Source organism: Vicia villosa, linkage group LG3 (assembly GCF_029867415.1).
Source record: "Vicia villosa cultivar HV-30 ecotype Madison, WI linkage group LG3, Vvil1.0, whole genome shotgun sequence".
Lineage (NCBI taxonomy): Eukaryota > Viridiplantae > Streptophyta > Magnoliopsida > Fabales > Fabaceae > Vicia > Vicia villosa.
Window position 1 is genome coordinate 198,613,122 of NC_081182.1, and position 22,059 is coordinate 198,635,180.

Genomic DNA, 22,059 nt, shown 5'->3' on the forward strand with positions numbered 1-22,059 from the left:
GCTACTAACCTTCATTTTCTCGCAGGTTTTGTTGAAAGGACTTGTTTGTCCTTACTATCTCACAATATGACTAATGAACTGCATTCGCATAACATCATGACATCATGACATGATCAACTAACCCTTTCAAGGATCTTAGGAATTTAGGGCGCACAATTTCAGGTGCTCTTATCAAGGACTGAATTCCTATCTATGGGCAAGAGGATTTATTTTCCTCTGGCCACATGCCTTCCAATTCAGAGACTCGACACCTATCAAGGGGCAAGAGGATTTATTTTCCTCTAGCCATGTACCTTTAAATTCAGAAGTATCCCGAATCAGAGGCGATGACCCACTCGATATGGTGAGCTTGATTCTTAAAGAAGGACGCTTAAAAATGAAAGCCAAGGTTCTTCAGACGAAGCTGTGACTGATTAAATTCCTAAAGTTGCTAACTAAATTCCTTAAAGATCCTTGAAAACATTTCATTTGCATTCATAACATTGCATAACAGGTTTCCTATGATGGGTTTCTCATCCTTCCTCGCTGTTTATTTCAGCATCATGAATCTCGAACAATCAATTAAGGATCTCCAAGCTCAAAACACTGAGTTCCAAGCCTTGATTCTGAATTTGTCCAAGGGGCAAGAAGAGCTGAAAGCCATGCTGACTAAAAAGAAGAAAAAGAAGGGTAAGAAGACTCAGGTGAAAAAGCTTAGACCAATCTTGCAACTCAGGGATGCTGAACCCTCTGAAGATAGTGATGAGGATGAGCAAGATGATGATGTTAGTATCAAAACTGATGCAAAAAGTAACCATGATTCTGCCAAACCCTCTGCAGAAGAAGAGGACTATCACCATGAGGATGAACATCCTGATGACAAATACAAGATGTTAGAAGAGCGTCTGAGAAGTGTGGAAATTCAGAAGGTACCTGGGCTGGATTTTGAAGAGCTTGGACTTGTGCCTGGGGTCGTTATTCCTCCAAAATTCAAAACTCCCGCCTTTGCTAAGTATGATGGAGTCTCTTGTCCTAAACTACACTTGAGGTCTTATGTAAGGAAGATTCAGCCTCACACTGCTGATAAGAGGCTCTGGATCCATTTCTTTCAGGAAAGCTTATCTGGAACTCAACTCGAATGGTACTATCAACTGGAAAGTACCAACATCCATACCTGGGAGGATTTAGTTGTTGCCTTCTATAAGCAATACCAATATAATTCCGATCTCGCACCAACTCGCATGCAACTACAAAGCATGTCTATGGGACCTAAGGAAAGTTTCAAGGAGTATGCTCAGAAATGGAGAGATCTAGCTGGAAGAGTCAAACCTTCCTTGGCCGACAGAGAGATGGTAGATATGTTCATGAATACACTGACTGGCCCCTTCTATAGTCATTTGCTGGGAAGTTCGTCATCTGGATTCACTGACCTCATACTGACTGGGGAACGTGTTGAAAGCGGTATTCGAAGCGGTAAAATTCAAGTGGCTACGTATGCTAATACCTCAAAGAAAGCGCACAATGAGAGGAATGAATCTAATACTGTGGGGACGGTCCTAGCCTCCAATCAAGTGCCGACACAACAAAGGGGCAACCAACGTAAACAAGGTGCATCTAAAAGGCAATTCACAAAGATCAACATAACTTTGGCCGAAGCGTTACAACAGTTGCTTAAAGCAGGGTTGATTACTTTAAAGGATCCTCCTCTGAAGCCCAACACCTTATCTCATCAGTATAATCCTAATGCAAGATGCGCTTATCACTCTGATAGTATTGGACATGACACAGAGAATTGTTGGCCGTTGAAGAACAAGATCCAAGATATGATCGACGCTGGTGAAATTGAGTTCGACCATCCTGCAACTCCTAATGTGATCACTGCTCCCATGCCTAATCACAACAAGATTGCTAATACTATGGGTAGCTAGAAGGATGAACGTTTTAGATCATTAGATTTACTTTTGTTTGCAATTTCTATTCTGTTTGTTTAAACATTCGACTTATGATAGACATTATCTGTTTTAATAATTATCATCAGTGCATTGCATATGCTTATCTTGAATACATTATTTTGTTACCACTCATTTCAAATCACGTATTTACTTTGCATATGTTTTGTGTTTATTCAACTCCTGCTAAGCTGTAAGCCTTTTTGAGGGAGGATGACGAAAACGATACCGCAACCTCATACAGTATGCTTTCGAGCGGACTATGCTGACGATGTACAGGCATTGTTTCAATTCCTAAACAGTGGAGATATAAGGATGATAATCCCTCGACAACCCCTTTGAGCCTAAGGAGTAGAAGTTTTCTTTCTAAATAAAACCCTTGATCATAACCTAGGGCTGGGTAGTTCTCAGTTAATTTGGCTGTGCATTCTATTTTAAGAGAACCATTCAGTACACCTTTTCGATAAAGGCTTCAATCACAAGCGTTCATCCGCACACATCAAAGAAGTGTTGGAGATGACAATCAAAAACAATGATGGTTCGTCAATCATCAAACAAGACAGTCAATATCTTCAAAAGAAAAAATGAAAAATATATATACAAAGAAAAGCCTGCTAAGTCAAAAAGTCAAAAGACGACTTAGGCAAAATCAAGGCATCCCGCTGACTGTAATCTCAGAAATAAACAGTTCAGGCAAAAGTTAGGGATATCAAAAAGATGAAAAAAGAGAAGTCAATATACAACACAATGTTGTGACTACCAAAGGAAGAAGCGACTGCCATCTCAAAAGCTTTCCTTGCTTGTGAACCATCATCATTGTCAAAGGTGCAAATCCAAAAGTCTCTTGGAACCTGAATGCACAAGTTGAATTAATTGAGCTTAGGACTGAAGAACATCACGAAGAAGGGAATGGGTATAAATAAATTTTGAGCCATTATCCTTTGTTTCTTAAACCGTGAACCAAGCCACGTTACAACCCTTGAAAGTCCTAATTGAAGCATGGTTAGTTCGAAAGCATACTGTCACCAAAAGGGTATCCTGACTCCTTAAGGTTTACCAAAAATGCTGAGTTGATATTTCTCTCTTACAAACATCACATTGTTACAAATAGCATGTTTTTACAAATATCACGCTTTTACATCTTTGGTTTTAATATTTTTTCAAAAAAACTCGAGACAAACGTATGCATTGCATCTCATGAATACATTATTAAACATATTCTGCTACATAATTTCAAATGTTAGCAACAGAAAGAATTTGCACAGGGTACAACTAATGATTGAAAAGGTATCCCGACAGACAAAATTACTCCAAGGAAGCCATGTCTCTTACGTATACAAGGGGCATGACATGTTTTGTCCAATCAATCTGGGGCAATCAAGTCAAGATTCCGAGAATCTCTCATGGATGCTCGAACAATCAGGGGCATGCATCCAAGCATATCTAAAGCTACTCCCCAATCAATGTGAGACATTGTCATGAGCCTATGATTACTGGGGGCATATCGCCCATAGTGAACATCTCATAAAGTCCTCGCGAGGCGAATCTTTCCAAAGTTCCTGCTAACTGGGGCAAATCTATGCAAGTCCAAGTTCAACATCTTGATCAATACTCAGTGGCGTGTCCTGAATCAAGTAGTAAGTTACTATGATACTGGGGGCAACTTTCCAGACACCCACATCTCCCCACAAAACCACGTTCGTAAGATCATATCCCCACAGAGCAATTCTCAAGAAGATATCTTCAAACATATTTGTCTCAACAAAGATATGACTCCCCAACAGAGTTTACATCTTCAGCATTATCGGTCATCCAATATGTTGCTCTTCTCCAACATGGTTTATCTCTAAAATCAGGATACATCAAACTACTAATCATCCCCAAGCAGAAACCATAAATCACCAGCTGAGCATCTTCAAGACAAGATCCGACAATAAAATCACAAGGATATAGAGATTTATTTTCTCAATCAGGACAACATAAATCATATTCGCATATCATATGTCATAAACATATTCATACATTGCATACATCACTTCATGCAAGTTTCTCATTTATTTTGAGAATCCCATCTCATTCATTACATGCATCATGACATTGCATACTTTGTTTTCAGGGTCCGCCTCGACAACCATTCCTCTCAGATATAATCAAGCTGGAGATTCATTCTGACAAGCCTTTTTACATTCCAAAACTTTGTCAAATAACTCATCAACCCTAACAAACAAACATTCTCTATCAGATATGGTCTAATATATGACCCGTTCCGGTATTCTTAATCAGATATGGTCTAATATACGACCCGTTCCGGTATTCTTAATCAGATATGGTCTAATATATGACCCGTTCCGGTATTCTTAATCAGATATGGTCTAATATACGACCCGTTCCGGTATTTTTAGTCAGATATGGTCTAAATGTATGACTCGTTCTGGCATTATCCATCAGATATGGTCTAATATACGACCCGTTCCGGTATTTTTAGTCAGATATGGTCTAAATGTATGACTCGTTCTGGCATTCACCTTCAGATATGGTTTAATGTATGACTCGTTCTGGTATTCACTTTCAGATATGGTTTAATGAATAACTCGTTCTGATATCCCTCCTCAGATATGGTCTAATGTACGACTCGTTCTGCTTTTTCTCTTCAGACATGGTCTAATGCATAGCTCGTTTTGATATTCTTCTTTAGATATGGTCCAATGTATGACTCATTCTGACATTCCTCTACAGATATGGTCTAAATGTATGACCCGTTTCTCTCATCACGAACAACGCTAACACAATCAATCTCTAACAAATACTTCTCAAACGCTCCAAACTGAATCTAATGCATGATTAGCTGGATGGCATCTTCAAGCCCATCTCCGACAAAAGTCCCTACATCAGCTAGGGCAAATTTCTTGGTATTCTAGTGTTCAATCACCTTCCACCTTCAGATACCGACTGGCATACAAACCACTCTACATCTTCAGGTTTAAGATAATTGAACAGGGGCAGCTGTCATACCCCAAAATTTGCCCATACATCTTCTCCTATTCAAGTTCAAATCAAAACACAAAGCTCCTAGATATACTCTCTTATACAAAAGCCTAAAACTCAAAACGTTTCTAAATGGGCTCGCACTTTTTTTGTTCTACCCTTATTATAGGCCCATCCACGTGATAAAAACAAAGACCTTTTATTTTTCATAATTTTTATCAATTATTTATGATTTTAATTCATTTAAATCATGAATTAATTGCATAAAATATGAAAAATAATCAAAGATTTGATTTTCCTCCCAATTTCAATCATCATTAATCATCAAAATATTCACTAATTACTACAAAATTCGTGCAAGGGTTAAATGGTGAAAAATATTGAGTTTGGCCCTAATTAGAAATATTTCATTCAAGATCCAATCAAATTTTCAAAAGATTGATTCACAAGGATTTTTCTCAAATTTGTTAACCTAAAGCTTCTAATATAAATACAGAGTGTATCCACAAGGTTTAGGGGTCTTTTTTTTGCTGCATCCTCACGGCCACTAACAAATTCAAAAAAACTCAAAAATTGCAAGAGCAAAGTCAAATCGGTTTTCTAAGTTACAGAGGGATTCAGAGAGTTTCAAGCGCTGCTGTACATTCCTCGAAGAATTCTGGAGCTATACCAATCATCATCGATCCAAAAAACGTCCAGAAGCAGCGTCGTTGTTGTCACGGTTTGCCTTTATTTTGTCTAGTTCGATTTCGTTAATTTATGCATCATAAAAACTGTTTAGTTGCATATTCATATTCGTATGGACACGTAGAAGCTTTCTGGATCGTTGGTTCTGAGTTTTGATGCAGGGATTGAGAAACGCCATTGTTAGGTTACGGAGTTTTTAATTTGGGGTTTTATAAACCAGGCGAAATTGGGCTGAATTAAGGGGCTCAACCGACTCGGGGGTTATCTTATAGGTGTATGGGATTATTGTTTCGTGTTTATTAATGATATTTCGCAGGTCTTGAAATTGAAGGGCTATGGCCACGCTTAAAATCCGTAGCCAAAAGCGTGGTCTTTTGTAGAACCATCCCAGCGAAGAAGATGACTCAAGGGCGCGCAAATGCTTTCCCTTTTTTTAAATTGAATCGTTTTTTGTATATTATGCGTACCGATTAATTTATTTTCAGCGAACAAGCTCTGGCTCAGTGGAAGAGGAGGCGCGTTCGATGCATTTGTCTACAAGGGCGCTGGTTCGATCCAGCCCCACGGCGTTTTGTTTTAATTTTCTCTTTCAAATCATCCTTTCACTACAGATCCTACGCGATGCTTATACGAGAGTCTATCTTGTGCCCTCAATGGATAACCACTTGATCGTTCAGATGCAGATCTAACGCCCAGGAAACATGACATGCATCATACACCTTCAGGGGCGCATCATATACAAGCAGAGCTGAGTCTTTTCAATTTTTTTATTATTATTTATTATATAATCTTTTCATTCTTTTATCATTTGTGTTGTTTATTAATATTTATTATAAAAAAGGTCTTTTAAAATATCCCTTTTCACAAATTTTATTTTAATAATATTTATTTAATTCATTTATTTTTAATAATAATTTATTTTAAAAATGCTTTAAATTAATTTGACCTGGTTAGTTATTTTTCTTAATTCATTGATTAAAAATAAATATTAGGTTTAGGAGATTTAATCGAAAACCTGTTTTTGCCAATTTAATTAATTAGGTTGAAAACCAATAATTAATTAATTCAATTTTATTTGTTCTATTAACTATAATTAACTTGTGCCCTAATCAGGGTTTACGACGAACATTCAAATACACTGAAATACTTCCTTTTTCTGTGCCTTTTCAGGATTGTCTTTCCAGGTGCCTTCCGATTACGCACCACGTCAAATTAAAAGCTAAGTCCTATTTCATATTTATTTTAAATATTCATTCTATTTTATTTTTGTTTCTTCCCTCCAAATTAGAGTTAGCCTTAATTGTCGTTGAATTAGCCATACACTCACTGTATTTTATTCTTCTGTCAATTCTCAGATGGTCAGAGTCAATGCTTCAGGCTACCTCCGACTATCAACCTTCGTCAATCGAAGCTAAGTTTCTTTTACCCTTTTTCTTTTATTGTTATTTTATTGATTAGGGTTAACCATGATTGCTTCTGAATCGATAATGCACTCACTGTACTTTGCCTTCCTGTTCTTCCTCCTTTTCAGGTTTATCAATTGCCAAAGCTACGTCATTGGTAACCCTAAACCTCATTTTATTTCTTCCCTTTTATTATTATTACTTGTGTCAAACCCTATTAAGGGATCCGCTGGTTACAAATCCCCTCTCCTCCGCTGGTTTCATTTCCCCCTTCCCTTTATTGCTTTATATACTGCGTGGTTAGTAATCTTAGGGAGTGCAAGCCTTAAACTGAATTAGAATAACTAATTAAAAGATAAATATCTGAATATAATCACGTGAATGTTGCACACACGCACCCTTTTGGGGTAACCTCTTTGTTGCCTTGTTGCCTGTTGCCTGTTGCCTTTGTGTTTTTTGCAGAATAAGCCACGTCCCTCGAATATGAGAATACCTCAGCCATGTTGCCTCGATAAAAAGGTCACGACCCTAAATGATGCTGCCTTCGATACACTAACATGACCTCGACCCTCGGAAGTTGCCTACGGAAAAGGCTGAGGTATCTTCTGGTTGCCTACGAAAATGGCTTATTCTGATCCTTACCTTAGACTACCTGCCCTTCTATGGCATGGGACAGTCTTATGGCAAAGGATGCTTCGATGACCCTTCAACCTCCAAACGAAAGGCTTCCTGCCCTCTTATGGCAAGGATAGACCCTTTCATTCCGAAAGGCAAAAAGAGACCTATCATCTGAGTTTAAGGTAATTGCCCCTAATTGCCTTGCAATGCTCAAACCTTTTTATTATATTCTTTCTCATAATTTTTCAAAAGGGCAACGCTTATTCACAAGCTAAAGTCCCTATCTTTTTCATCTACTTTTTCTGAAAACGAGCAAGCAAAGCAATTAAGAGCCCATGGAAAACCATGGATGCAAAGGGTGCCTTACACCTTCCCTTTGCATAAATTACCCCCCGAACTTAGATTTCTTTAAAAAAGGTTTTTTTCTGTTTCTTTTTGCCTTTCCGAATATAGTTTGGATAAAATAAAAGTCGGTGGCGACTCTTGCTTACCGCGACATTTCGATCGATAAAAAAGTCAGTTCACCGTATTACAGAATCGATCCCACGTCCCTTCACTCAATAATGAACGCGCCCTCGATCCACTGGGCTATGCTTGCCAAGCTGTATACCGAATCACTAACAAGCCTGATATATAAGAAAAACTAACCAGAATTTCAAATAAAAAGAAAAAGTCGCGCGCGTTTTGAATGGTCCAATCACACGACGACGCGAGGTCGTCTTCTTCCCTGGGCCGTCGTGTTAGCCTAACCTTTAGCTACGGTTTTCTGAACCGTCACTAGAGCACCTGCAACTAACCAAAATCGCATACAAGTACAAAAACTAAAATCTAAAGCCATATTCGTGATCACCTCCTTCATACGAACATGCCTGCATTAGTACCAACATCTGATTCTCTCTAAATCCAGAATTCCCAAATTCAAAGCATAAACCCTAAAACGGCAATTAGTTCTAAAACACGCATGGAAATCCAATTAAACTTCCAGAAACCTTCAACACGTTGTCATGAACAATAATATGCAATTAAATAACACTGATGATGCATGAAAAGAGCAATTCGAATCAATTTGCAGATGAACAAACCGTGGGACATTACCTCGTGTTCTTGAGGTTCTGAATCTTGATTTCGATCGCGAATGCTTTCTTAGAGGTCCAGGGACGGTTTGTAATCAACAAATATTCTTGAATTGGCTTGTAACTTCGATTTTGGTTTTGAAATTTTCTTGATTTCTTGAACTCGGGTGAAGCTTTCTCTGGCTGCCGAACCCTCCTTTTTTTTGGTGTGATCAAGTTCTGTACTTATAATAGAAGGCATTAGGTTAACAATTTTGGAGAGAATCTTATGAAATCAAAGATTGAAAATTAGTGAAAATTTGATTGAAAATTTAGGAAATATGTTTCTAAATTTAACCAAACTCAATCTTTTTATTCACCAATAAGGGGTACACGAATTTGAGGTTTCTTAGGGGAACCTTGGCCTAAAATTGAAGAGAGATCATATCTTTTTATTTTTATTATTTTACATAATTAATTTGTGATTTAGAATAAATAAAACCATAAAATAATTAATAAAAAATAAAAATAGTGAGATATAATTTTGGGACATGCATGGGCCTAAGATGGAGTTTGGATGGAAAAACATAGGCCCATTTGGAAATGTTTGGGTTTTTGAACCTTTTCTCTTCACATTCTTTCTCGAAAATAGTCCAACTTTGACAAGGTGTATCTCCCTCAATTTTTGAGGCATGGAGGTGTTCTAAGACATTCTAGAAACCTTAGAGAGTCCTTTAATCAGTGCTTTTGGTCTCATATCAAAATTAGTTTCCATGTTCATTTTATGTCCTTTTGAAAAAAGTGTCTTTTTGTTGGCTTTTGAAAAGGACCTATAATGTATGAAGCCATATCTCTTAAACCCTTGACCTATGAGCTCTGATTCTTGAACCATTGGATAGAGGAATGAATTCCTTTCAAAATGAGCTTTGATGGGAATTTTTCTAATGAAGTATGAATATTTGGTGAATTTCCAAAATTTGGTTGACTTTTCCTGTTCATGCCCGAAATAGTAACTTTTGACTTCTGACTTTTCTGATCTTTCCTTGCATCATCATGATCAACCCTTGATCAAATGATTATTTTAGGGTTATGAGGATGTTGTTGACCAAGTATCTGGAACTTTTGACTGTATTTTGGCTTGAAATGACTGTTTTGCCCTTGAGAGTCGACTGTTGACCTAGTCATGATTTGTGGGACTAAGTTTGCTCTGTTTGTCTTGAAACTTTATATGGAGATGCCTTATGGAACCACCTTGAGCCATTGATTCAATGATTTTCCTCTGAATTATTCAAACCCTAGTTTAGAACTTCTGTATAGGAGGGTGTGTTTTGGAGCTTTGTCTTTTGTTCTGTTTTTATGTGTGAAAAATAACATGGGCAAATTTTGGGGTATGACACGAGCGACTCAACTTCAGAAGACGATAGGGTACTAAACAGAACACCAGAGATGAAAGGACGATCTTGATCAGGTTCGTCATACAAAGATGAAAAAAACCTCCTTGTTTCCTCCTTCACTTCCGTAACCGAATCCACCATTCTGTCTTCCACCACTAAGTGATTAATATGATTCCTCAGAAATCTCTCCTTCATAAAACAATGAAAAAACTTGCTGTTCATATCACCGTAGTTGATCCAATCCACCCTGCTTTTTTGCCTAAGCAGATTTTCTTTTAACGCCAAATTCCTCCACACGGTACTGATCGCGACACTTCTTTCGTCCACCAGCTCCCTTGTTGCATCTTCCCCACAAACAGCCAGCAGATCATCAGCATGGTTGATCTTCTCTACACCATCTCCTATATCGAGATCTAACCTGCAAAAATGATCCTTACACCATTTCCTAATGCAAGCTTTTAAGGTTTTCAACTTCTCTTTCATCACGTAATCTCCCCTGCCCTCCATCACCATGTTTCTCCATTCCCTTTCGACAAACGGTAAAAAATATTTATCATCCATCCAGCTATCATTGACCCTAAAAGGCTTCGGTCCCCAGTCTGCAAAACTGGATACCAACCATATGGGGCAGTGATCAGAAATGTCGCGTTTGTCGATTAGCTGGCCAACAATGCCCCATTCAGAAATTAAAGACTCAGATATTAAGAACCTGTCAATTCTGCTCATTGATAATCCGTCCCCACTGTACCAGCTTAAAAGCTTCCCTTTACATTGCACATCTATAAGCTTGGAGTCAGAGGTAAAGAGATTGAAATCCCTCATTTCCGAAGATCTTCTTCTGGTGCCTTGCCCACGTCTCTCCCTGTCATTAGTCACAGCGTTAAAATCGCCTCCCATACACCACTTCCCATCCCTGAATTTCGATCTGCACTCTAGCAAATCCCTCCAAAGCTTCCTCTTGAGACGCAACGAGCAAGGAGAATACACGTTCAGAATGTAATAATTCCTCCCCTTCCAAACCACCTTGATCCCTATAAAGCCTTCTCCTCTGAAAGAAAAGAGCACCTGGCAAGAATCGACTTTCCACATGATTATCATGCCCCCTGAAGCACCCGCGGACTTGGAGAAAGACCACCCCACCTTATCAATGGGCCACAAGCTTTTAATAACCTCTTCATCAACACATTCCAATTTAGATTCTTGGATCAAGAACACCTCCGCCTTTCCGTTTCTCACAATCTGACCTATCCGTTTTCTTTTGATCGCGCTACCACCACCCCTAATATTGAAGGATCCAATAATCATGAAGCCTTCTTTGAATTCTCCTTCTTCCCATCCCGGGACAATCTCTTACATCTAGCGTCTTCTTCCAGCTCGATAATCTTCTTTCTGATTCCCTTATCGCCTCCCACAGATGAGACACCAATTTTGGAGATAATGTTCATGAGTTTCTCCCCCACATTTGTTTCCAATTGGTCCCAAAATCTAGAATTTCCTTTAGCAACATCAGAATCTGATATATCGTCACAACACAAAATCGCCCAACCTGAATTGATGCTGTCTCCTTTAAGATTAATAGATGATGATTGAATCTTAGAGGTGTCTGAATTTAGGGATTCAGAAAGATGAGAAAATTTGTTGGTATTCGTTCCTGAAAGAAAAGGCTTTGGTTCAACCGGCCCACTTTCCAAATGAATAGGTATGAGGGCCGCAGGTGCAAGGGCTCTTTTTTTGGGCCTAATGGGCTTACCCACTCTGGGTCCATTAATCAACTTGACTTTGATTACCCTATTGGATCCTTTCTTTGGCACGTGCTTACAATTCTTGACACACTCCTTTTTGAAGAAAGTGTTTATAGAAAGACTATCATCAAGATCCTCTGCGAAAAGAGACTTTTTGGCTGTATCTACCCTAGGTAGCACGGCTACCTGCTCCTCCATAACCTCCCTGACCGCCTTATCAAAAGAAAGACCCCTGGGCAAAACCTTAACCTCTGACACACAAATCCCATTTTGCTTTGCAGATGGGACAACTCTAAGCGCCTCCTCTGCTTTCCCGCTTTCCTCGATTATCTCGACATCATCTTCTTCCCCGTTGGACTGATCCACCATTGTTAGGTTAACTCCCTTCGCATCATTAACTAAAGATTCTTCTACAAAATTATTCCAGCTTGACTCACTCTCGGAGGAATAAACCGAAGCAGTTTTCCTGTTCGTCGTTTGGTTCAAGTTAATACGAAGCGGCCCATGAGTATCTTCGGTCATCTTTAGTCTGAAAATGATGCCGTTAATGCTCACACTGAAAGATTCGTTCAAAACAGAGGCACAAGTCGTTCTGACCAAGATCCTAGCAATGTCCATGTGTTCTCCTTTCTGAGTATTCTCATCACAGCGTACATATTTCCCGACCATCTTTGCCAACATCTCAAAAAAACCATAGTTCCATGCATGGCATGGAATCCCATATACCCTTATCCAAGTTGCTCTCTCCTTGTCTACGTCTTCTTCCTTCCACCTTCTGATATCTGAGAACCACTGCATCCACCAGCTCCTTCCTTCCTTGATAAGATCAGAGATAGCTCCCTCCTCTAAATCCTCCAACAGACACAGGTTTGCGCCCAAAGGGGTGACCTTGATCGAAAAGTAGCCCTCCACCTCAAAACTAGTCTGGATGTTGTAAGACATCCCAGGATTCACCATAACACCCACGTAAGCTTTCTTGAATCTTGCTAGATCCTCCGGATCCGCATTAAACTGCAAATGGCCAACATGATGCTTCCCCCTGACCGCCTCTGCGAAGGATTTGTTGACATCGACACCATAAGATCTTTGCGCTTTGCCCTCAGCGCGCCCTTGAAGATTTCTTCTGAAATGATTCGAATTATCCCCTGACCCAACTTGGCTCTTGTTGACGCCCTCGTTCTTCCTGACTAGATCACTCCTGTTGAACCGTGGCCGATTAGCATGTATCTTTTTCCCATCCACCATGACATTGTCAAGCTTGATAGCAAAAAGCCTGCCGTCGACGACATCTGCGAAACGAGCAAAACCAAATCTTTTTCCATGTTTATTTCTCCTTGGAGAGATAGCAACCTCCACAATCTCCCCAACACACCCGAACAACTCAAATAATTCCTTCGATGTAATTCTGTCTGGGATCTCAGAGAAAAAGAATGCCGTAAACAAGCTTCCTGCATCCTCAAATGCTCTACTCCCTACCTGATGAATGTCCTATTTGGGGGTTAAATGGCGAAACCTCCTTTTCCCTGCTCTAAACCACTCTGAGTCTTCCATCTCAAATGCACGAAAGAGTGGTTAATTTCTTTTTGTTTGTACAACATATATTATAACAAAATCGATTAATACTAGTACTTTTTATCAAAATTGATGTGATATTCTGAAGTGAATGTAATAATGTAACAGTCCAATTCAAATCATAGTTCCAATGATTTTTTTAGTTTCGTTATTCCAATTCAATTGTAACTTGTGTAAATGTACAAAGTGATATCGCAAATTTACATTTTAGTTAAAACTTAACTTTTAAATTATTAGACTTAAATGCACTTTTGGTCCCCCTAGTTTGAACATTTTAAACAAAGCGTCCCCCTATTACAAAACCAGCGAATCATATCCCTTAATTTAACATGACTTTGGATTTGCATGGTCCCCCATCCATTTTAGCTGATGTGTCATATTTTTTAATGAGGTGGCAAAAATATGTTGTATCCATGTCATCAGGTGATATTATTTTATTAATAAATTGTTTTTTATAATTCTGAAATGATTTTTTAATTAAATAAAACTAAGTTTTTTTTTCCTTTTATGCTTTGTAACGTTACAGATTTTCAATTTGCCCTAATCCCTAATCTATTTCCTTTCACGCCCTAATTGCAATCTTCTTCCAATCAAGAACCCTTCGCTGTCTTCCACCATTTACATACTCATCCAAGTTCTTGAGGTTTCACGTTGAAGTTCAAGGCCTGAGACCTCAAATGACGACTCCAGAACATGTGACAACAGCAAAGGAAAAGGTCAACTATTGTGTGAGGTATGTTTATTTGCTAAACTCGTCCTTCTTTCTATTCTCAGTGTTTTGTTATTTGTTGGTAGTCCAGCTGGTTATTTGTTTGTTTATGTGCTTTTGTGGTCCCGTGTGTTTCTATATTTTAGGGTTTAGTGGTCCCGTGTAAGGGTGGGGGTTTGATAAAGGTTGTTTCTATATTTTGGCTTTTGTGGTCCCGTGTGTTTCTATATTTTAGGGTTTCATTATGTTTGTTTCTGAATTTTTGTCGAATCTTTGTCAGGCCTCCTAAGACTAACAAGGTTAGATTGAGGATACACCATAGGGGACAACTAGTGGAGGAACCTGTTAAGTGGTATGTTAATGGCCAAGTTACTGAGATGAAATGGGGTTGGGATGTAGATTATATTTCATACATGCAGATACAAGGCATGATTAAGAGTGAGGGTTATGCAAATATTAAGTGTCTATGGTATTGGAATCCTGCATATAGTTTTGCCCGTGGTCTTAGACCATTGAACAATGATACAGATGTTCTGCAGTTTTCAAAAGATGTGGAAGGATATGAAGTAGTTGACTTATATGTGGAGCATTCAATTGAAATTCCTGATATTGTTGATGAAAGTGAGTTAGATGCTAACATTGAGGTTGATGATGATGTACAATGCACTGGTTTCAATTGTGCAAATAACATGAATGAGGATGTTGGGGCTGGAGTTGATAATGAGGATGAAAACATTGATGAGGCTGATGGTGTTGGTGAAGGTGGTGAAGCTGGAGTAGGTAATGAGGATGATCAGAATAAGGCTGATGGTGTTGGTGAGGGTGTTGAGTCTGGAGTAGCTAATGAGGCAGAAGCTGGTAATGAGGAAGATGATATTGATGAGGATTATGTGGCAAGTGAGAGTAGCTATGAGGATAGTGAGTTTCAATTTAGTGGAGAATCTGATGTGAGTGAGATGAATTGGACCAAGGTTCTTCCACAAGAGACTTTGGGTGAGGTTTCAAGCTGTCAGAAAGAGAAAGATCAGCCAAAGGTCCATGAAGATAGTGAGGACTCAGACCACTTATATACACCCCAGGGTCTGATGATGAGGATGAGGAGGGTCTGAAATTTCCTACTTATAAATCAGGTGAAGGGATGAAATTTCAATTAGGGATGATGTTCACTAATAAAGAGGTGATTAGGGATGCAGTGAAGGACTATGGTATGGAAAACCAAAAGAATGTCTACATCAAGAAAAATGATTCCAAAAGGGTTGTGGTTCTTTGCACTGATGGTTGTAAGTTCTATATGAGGTTCAGCAAGAGAATTGGGAACCAATTTTGGCAAGTGGTGAGTTTGATTGAAGAACACACATGCCACAGGACAGCTGATAATAGAAGTACAAACACAAAGTGGCTTGCCAAAAGGTTTGCAACCACTCTTAGACACAGTCCACAAATGAAACCAGCAGGCCTGATAGCTGAAGCTCTTGAGAGATGGGGAGTGAAATTGTCTCATGACCAAGCATATAGGGCCAAAAGGAAAGCAATGGAGTTGGTTCAAGGTGCTGGTATAGAGCAATTCTCTCATTTGAGATCTTATGGACAGGAGATATTGAAATCAAACCCCAATAGTACTGTTGTAATACAGTGTGCTAATAGTAGTGGTCTCCATGTGTTTGAAAGAATCTACATATGTTTAGAGTCTTGCAAGGTAGCCTTTGCTAAGACATGTAGGCCACTAATTGGGTTAGATGCCTGCTTCTTAAAAGGAGATTATGGTGGACAACTAATGGCTGCAGTAGGGAGGGATGGTAATAATCAAATTTTTCCAATAGCCTATGCTGTAGTAGAAGCTGAGACCGGGGATTCATGGCAATGGTTTTTGGACCTTCTTCTGCATGATCTGGAAGGTTACAATCAAAGGTCATATTCCTTTATATCAGATCAACAAAAGGTAACATCTAATATTTAAGTCTTTCATTTTTCATTTCATTTTATACATTTTATGAATGCTATTTTCATTTGTTTCTGTCTCGGGGACTTGTTCCAGCTGTTCAAGCCATTAGTGACAATGTGGAGTGTAGATTGTGTGTCAAGCATTTGTATGGAAATTGGAAGAAGAGACACCCAGGACTTGAACTCAAAGAAGTACTGTGGGCTGCTGCTAGAGCAACAACAATTCCTGCTTGGGAAAAGGCAATGTTGAAAATGAAGACAATGAAAGAGGAAGCATGGAAGGACATGGTGGATATACCTGCTGGCCATTGGAGCAGATCACATTTCAACACCTATACCAAATGTGATTTACAGGTAAACAATATGTGTGAAGCATTCAACAGGGCTATTTTAGAGCATAGAGAGAAACCTATTATCACATTATTGGAGGGCATCAAACAATACATCACTAAGAGGATTACAAATGAGAAGGAGTTACTTCAGGGGTACACAGGATCAATATGTCCTAAAATTCAACTGGTCATTGAGAAGCATAAGAAGCAAGCACAAGGGTGGAGTCCTACTTGGCATGGTGATGATGACCTTTCCATATTTGGTGTCACCAATGGCAATGATACATACTGTGTTGATCTTAAGAAGGAAACTTGCTCATGTAGGAAGTGGCAACTGACTGGTATACCTTGCAGCCATGTGATTGCATGCATTTGGAACATTAAGAAAAAGCCAGAGGACTATGTTGCTTCATGCTATAGGTATGATTATTTTTTAAGGGTCTAACTGTTAGTTTAATTGTGTATGGCATACAATTGATTACTGTTATGATTGACACAGGAAATCAACTTTTATGGAGACTTATTCCCACATTGTGTATCCAACCAATGGACCACAATTGTGGCCTGTGGATGATCAGAATAAGGTTGAACCCCCAGTTATGAGAAGAGAAATAGGAAGGCCAGAAAAACAGAGGAACAAAACAAATGATGAACCAAGGAACCCCCACATTTTGCCAAGGAGGTTTTCCACTGTTACATGTGCAAAGTGTGGTGCTATGGGACATAACAAAAGGAGCTGCAAGGGTAAGAGGGCTGCAGATAGGGCAATTCCAAAGGGTGGCAACAAACCAAAGAAGGCTGCCAAGACCAAGAAGGTGAAGACTAAGGAGAAGCAAGTAGAAATTGGTCAAGGGTCACAAGCTCCTCAACCTACTCAGGAGTAGTTATTTAGGTGTTATTTAGGTGTTATTTAGTTGTTATTTTGGTGTTATTTTGGCATTAAATGCAGTGTTATTTTGGTGTAAGGTATTGCAAGCACAATGTTAAGTTACTGATGTTAAGTTATTTTGGTGTAAGGTATTACATATTAGAACAATGATGTTAAGTTATTATGGATGTTGTAAGGTATTATGCTAACAATGTTAATGCATTTGAAATGTTATTTTGGATTAAGTTTTCTATCAAATAGCTTGTGTCAATATTACAGTTACACAATATGGACTATAATGAGGATGAAATGTGTCAAATATTGTGTCAAAATTACAGGTACATATGTTGTAAAAATGTTGTCAAAATGCTGTCAAATTGCCCAATTTCTAATATGTAACACTGGTGCCAAATTATATCATTTCATTGTTTCAAATTAACACCGGTGAATTAACATTGAATATAAGTTGACAAAATAAGCATTATATTGTTGACAAAATAAGCATTACATCATTACACCATTTCATCAGTGTTTCAACAGACTCCTACTTCATCAATGTTGTCCCAACAAATACAAACAACATGAAAAAAAACAAAATCCAATTGATCTTCAACTGTTTCTTCAAGATCTTGATTTTCATCTTCAATTCGTCTTCCTTTGCCTTGGATATGTTAACCAACTCCTTCTCTTCGTTCAAGTTCTTTAATAGTGAAGAGATTAACTCTTTTGCCCTGGGATTCATCTCCTCGTCTTGCCAAGCAAAATGACTGCATTTTTTGAATCCTTGGATCTGTTGTCACCAACGAAGAAGAAGATGAGTAACACTGGGTTCACATTAGACCAATTACAGACGAAAACCATTCATACCTTATACATGCCACATCCATAAAAACGGCGACCTGGGTTCGCATCTGTCCACGCCGTCATCAATGGAGCATCGAGACCACACTTGCATACGTACCTCGAACGACTTGAAGTTCTGCTACCATGGCTAAAACCGGACTGCTGTGACATGGTTTATGACGATGATGAACAGTTGCGAACCCAGAACAACTCAAGCTGCGCAAGGAGGAAGACGTAGAAGCTTCTCTATCAAATACCTAAATCCAATTATGTTTGAATTTAAAACAATATAATTTAGGTTATATTTAATTATGGAAATTATAAAAAACAATTTATTAATAAAATAATATCACCTGATGACATGGATACAACATATTTTTGCCACCTCATTAAAAAATATGACACATCAGCTAAAATGGATGGGGGACCATGCAAATCCAAAGTCATGTTAAATTAAGGGATATGATTCGCTGGTTTTGTAATAGGGGGACGCTTTGTTTAAAATGTCCAAACTAGGGGGACCAAAAGTGCATTTAAGCCAAATTATTATCATAAGAACATCATATTTAAGATGGATACTTTGACTTTCACACAGTTAACCAAATGAAAAGTCAACTTAATAGGTAATAACTCTGAAACCCCTCTTATCACCTAAAAGAATGCTTCAACACTCAATGTTATTTTGTTGAACCAATTTTGTTTTTCAATTAGCATCTAAAATCTAGCATTATTGACATTGTGAACTTTCATTTTCTAAGGTTCTGCAGTTCTGGTTTTATGGACTTACCATTTAAATAATAAGCATTTTGCATTGTATCTAAAACATTACATATTGTTGCTTGGTAACACATTTAAATTTGGTATTTCCACTTATTATGGATTGACCTTACCTCATTACATTTTCCCATTCCTCTTACAGGTCTTTCTCACGCATAAAGAAAAATAGGTGACAATGAAACTCACAGATGTAAAAACAATTAGATCCTGATTTTCAAAGTTGTTTTGTGCTTAAGAGGTAATATAGGACTTTTTCCATATGTGAGAGTACACAGTGGAATCAAATGTGAAGAAATGTGGTTGGGCCTAACTCAACCCTACAAAACCGGCTTGTAGGGTGAGGATTACCCCCACTTATAAGAACATGTTCAGGCCATATATTGTCCGATGTGGGACTCTTAACATCAAACGTAGGGACCAACCTTTTCGCTAAATTCTCCAATGTTGCTATAAACCAAGGCATTGAAAGTCAAGATCCAGCTATCCATGTACCACCTTTAACGGATACCTTAACAACATCCAAGTAAGAGCTAATCCATAGGAACATCTCCTTTTTGTAAATAAGCAATATATACTGCACTAACCCTTCATTACACAGGAATGAAATTAACCAGTTCCAACATAATCCACCTCAATCGCTGAAACGACCCAGAGGTCATCCCAAAAAGAGTCTTGGAGTGCCTGATCGAGCATAGAACCTAACAAGGAATGACCAGACAATATTCATACCAACCTTAACTACAAATTTTCACCATAATCCTATTTGTGAAACGTAAGCAACTATGTTTTCCACATTAATTCTCACTTTCAAGGAATGAACATTATTTTGTATTACAGTATGAGTTCATTCTTTGTTGTATAGCTCCGGTAATTCAATGTTCTACATTTTCTCATTATGTATTTATTTATCAAAACCTGTAGTTAGTAGTAGGTTTTACTTTATTTTCGGCGATTGTTAACTACCCGATAAATCTATAACAGTGTTATTTTAACAACAGCTCATGAATCGGATGATGACTCTGTTATGAATAAGGACAAAAGGAATATGCCTAGTGCTGAATTACATGAGGTAGTGGGACAGGTGGCGCACGATCCAAGTATTCAGGAAGCAAGGCGTGGCAGGAGAGATAAGATTCCTAACAGAAAATACCTTAAGGACTTTGTTAAATAGGGGATTGATTGGTAATGATTGGGGGTGGAAAATTAGTGGATGAACTTGAGTCTTTTCTCCCTTGGATCCAACAGTGCCTCTCACTGTTAGATTTCTTTTCCCTTTCCATTTTATAATTCAGTATTCTCAGTTAAGAGAAAGTATTGTACTGTGGATTGTTGATGAAATTATAGTACACTTACTTCTCTTTTACTTGTGTTATTCTGTGCTTTAAATTGAATCATTACATTGGTGCTCTCATTGATTTCCACCATGGCTGAGAATACCCGCATGAAAAGTATGGAAAACTCCATAGCGGAAATGACCAGAACCTTAAAACAATTTTTGGAGGATTCAGACCGCCGTCACAATGAGTATATACAGCACCGCCATATGGATCAAGTTCGCTTCGAACAAGTTGAGAAGCAGTTGAGCTCACTTCGGCCACCGCAGCACTCTGATGGCAAGACCCCAGTTCCGACGACGCCAACACCGTCCCAACCATTTCAGATGCGCAATATTAAGCTAGACTTTCCTCGTTTCGATGGATCTGAAGTCATGAACTGGATTTTTAAGGCTGAGCAGTTTTTCGATTATTATGCGACACCGGACAACCACCGTCTCACCATCGCCGCTGTACACATGGAGAAAGACGTTGTTCCGTGGTTTCAGATGATTACACGAAACCAACCATTCCAGTCCTGTGGGATGTTTACTCGTGCTTTGGAAATGGAATTTGGGCCTTCTCCCTATGAATCACCCCGTCCAGCACTGTTCAAACTGGCCCAATCCACCACTGTCTCCGATTACTATTCTGCTTTTACTGTGCTAGCCAACAGGGCCCAAGGTTTAAGCCCAGAAGCTGTTCTGGATTGCTTTATCAGTGGCCTCAAAACCGACATTAAGCGTGACGTCATTGCTCAGACTCCATTGTCACTATCACGTGCCTTCGCCCTTGCAAAACTTTATGAAGACAAATATTTTCCTCCACCACCAAAGCCGTTGCCGACGACCACCAACAAACCCTACCATTATCCAACTCCGTACCCTAACCCTCGCATTCAGCCACAACCACCCATTCTCCCTTCCCCTCAACCAAAACCACCAAATCAACCTCCAAAATCACACCCAATTCGTAACATCACTCGAGCAGAAATGCAATTGCGTCATGAGAAAGGCTTGTGTTACTACTGCGACGACAAATTCTCCATTACCCATAAGTGTCCCAATCGACATTTCTTCCTTTTGCAGATTGATGATGAGGATGAACTATCTCAACCTTCGGACCCACCCGACTCACCCATCCCTTCATCCATTGTCGAATACGAACACCACCTTTCTATGAATGCGTTGAATAGATCACATGGTGCCGGCACACTTCGCTTTCAAGGTCACATACAGGGTATAAATATCAGTATTTTTTTAGATAGTGGCAGTTCTGACAACTTCCTTCAACCACGGATAGCACATTGCCTCCAACTTCCAATTCAATCCACTGAATAATTCAAGGTTCTAGTTGGTAATGGTAACTCTCTGACTACTGTGGGTTATATTGCTGAGCTCCTTGTTGCTATCCAAGGTCACACACTACACCTACCAGTGTATCTTTTACCTATCACAAGAGCAGATTTGGTGTTGGGTGCCCCTTGGTTAAAAACCCTTGGCCCTCACATAGCTGATTACAATGCCCTGTCAATCAAGTTTTATGTTAAAGACACATTTGTGACACTCTTTGGAGACAAAAACAAAGGCCCAAGCCAAGCTCAATTCCATCACATCAAGAGACTCCACCATACCAAATCAATTGTAGCTTCCTATACTCTCCAATTCCAGGATATTGGGCCTGCGACTCCAATGGATCAGTCAATCCTACACCCTGACGTGGCAGCTCTTATTCACTCTTATTCAGATGTTTTTGAGGAACCACAGGGCCTTCCACCTGCTAGATTTCATGATCACGCAATCCCCTTGATTGAGGGCAGCAACCCTGTCAAGGTACGACCATATCGATATCCTCATAGCCAAAAAACTCAAATTGAATCTATGGTCACTGATATG

At 39.0% G+C, this 22,059-nt stretch overlaps 1 protein-coding gene across 1 annotated transcript; it reads left to right on the top strand.

Annotated features, from left to right (window-relative positions):
- The first annotated feature begins 14,058 nt into the window (after nucleotides 1-14,058).
- On the top strand, nucleotides 14,059-17,247 carry LOC131659698 (uncharacterized). Its single transcript, XM_058928853.1, has 5 exons — nucleotides 14,059-14,114; nucleotides 14,371-15,083; nucleotides 15,170-15,985; nucleotides 16,126-16,783; nucleotides 16,863-17,247. Exons 1-5 carry the CDS (start codon nucleotides 14,059-14,061, stop codon nucleotides 17,245-17,247), a joined length of 2,628 nt encoding a protein of 875 aa, XP_058784836.1.
- Nucleotides 17,248-22,059: the final 4,812 nt, after the last annotated feature.

Bases quoted from the DNA above. Each gene is read 5' to 3' on its own strand.
- LOC131659698 (XM_058928853.1), top strand. From the start codon at position 14,059: ATGACGACTCCAGAACATGTGACAACAGCAAAGGAAAAGGTCAACTAT. The intron at 15,986-16,125 runs GTTACAATCAAA...GACTTGTTCCAG, and splicing joins TCTTCTGCATGATCTGGAAG to CTGTTCAAGCCATTAGTGAC. The intron at 16,784-16,862 runs GTATGATTATTT...TGATTGACACAG, and splicing joins TATGTTGCTTCATGCTATAG to GAAATCAACTTTTATGGAGA.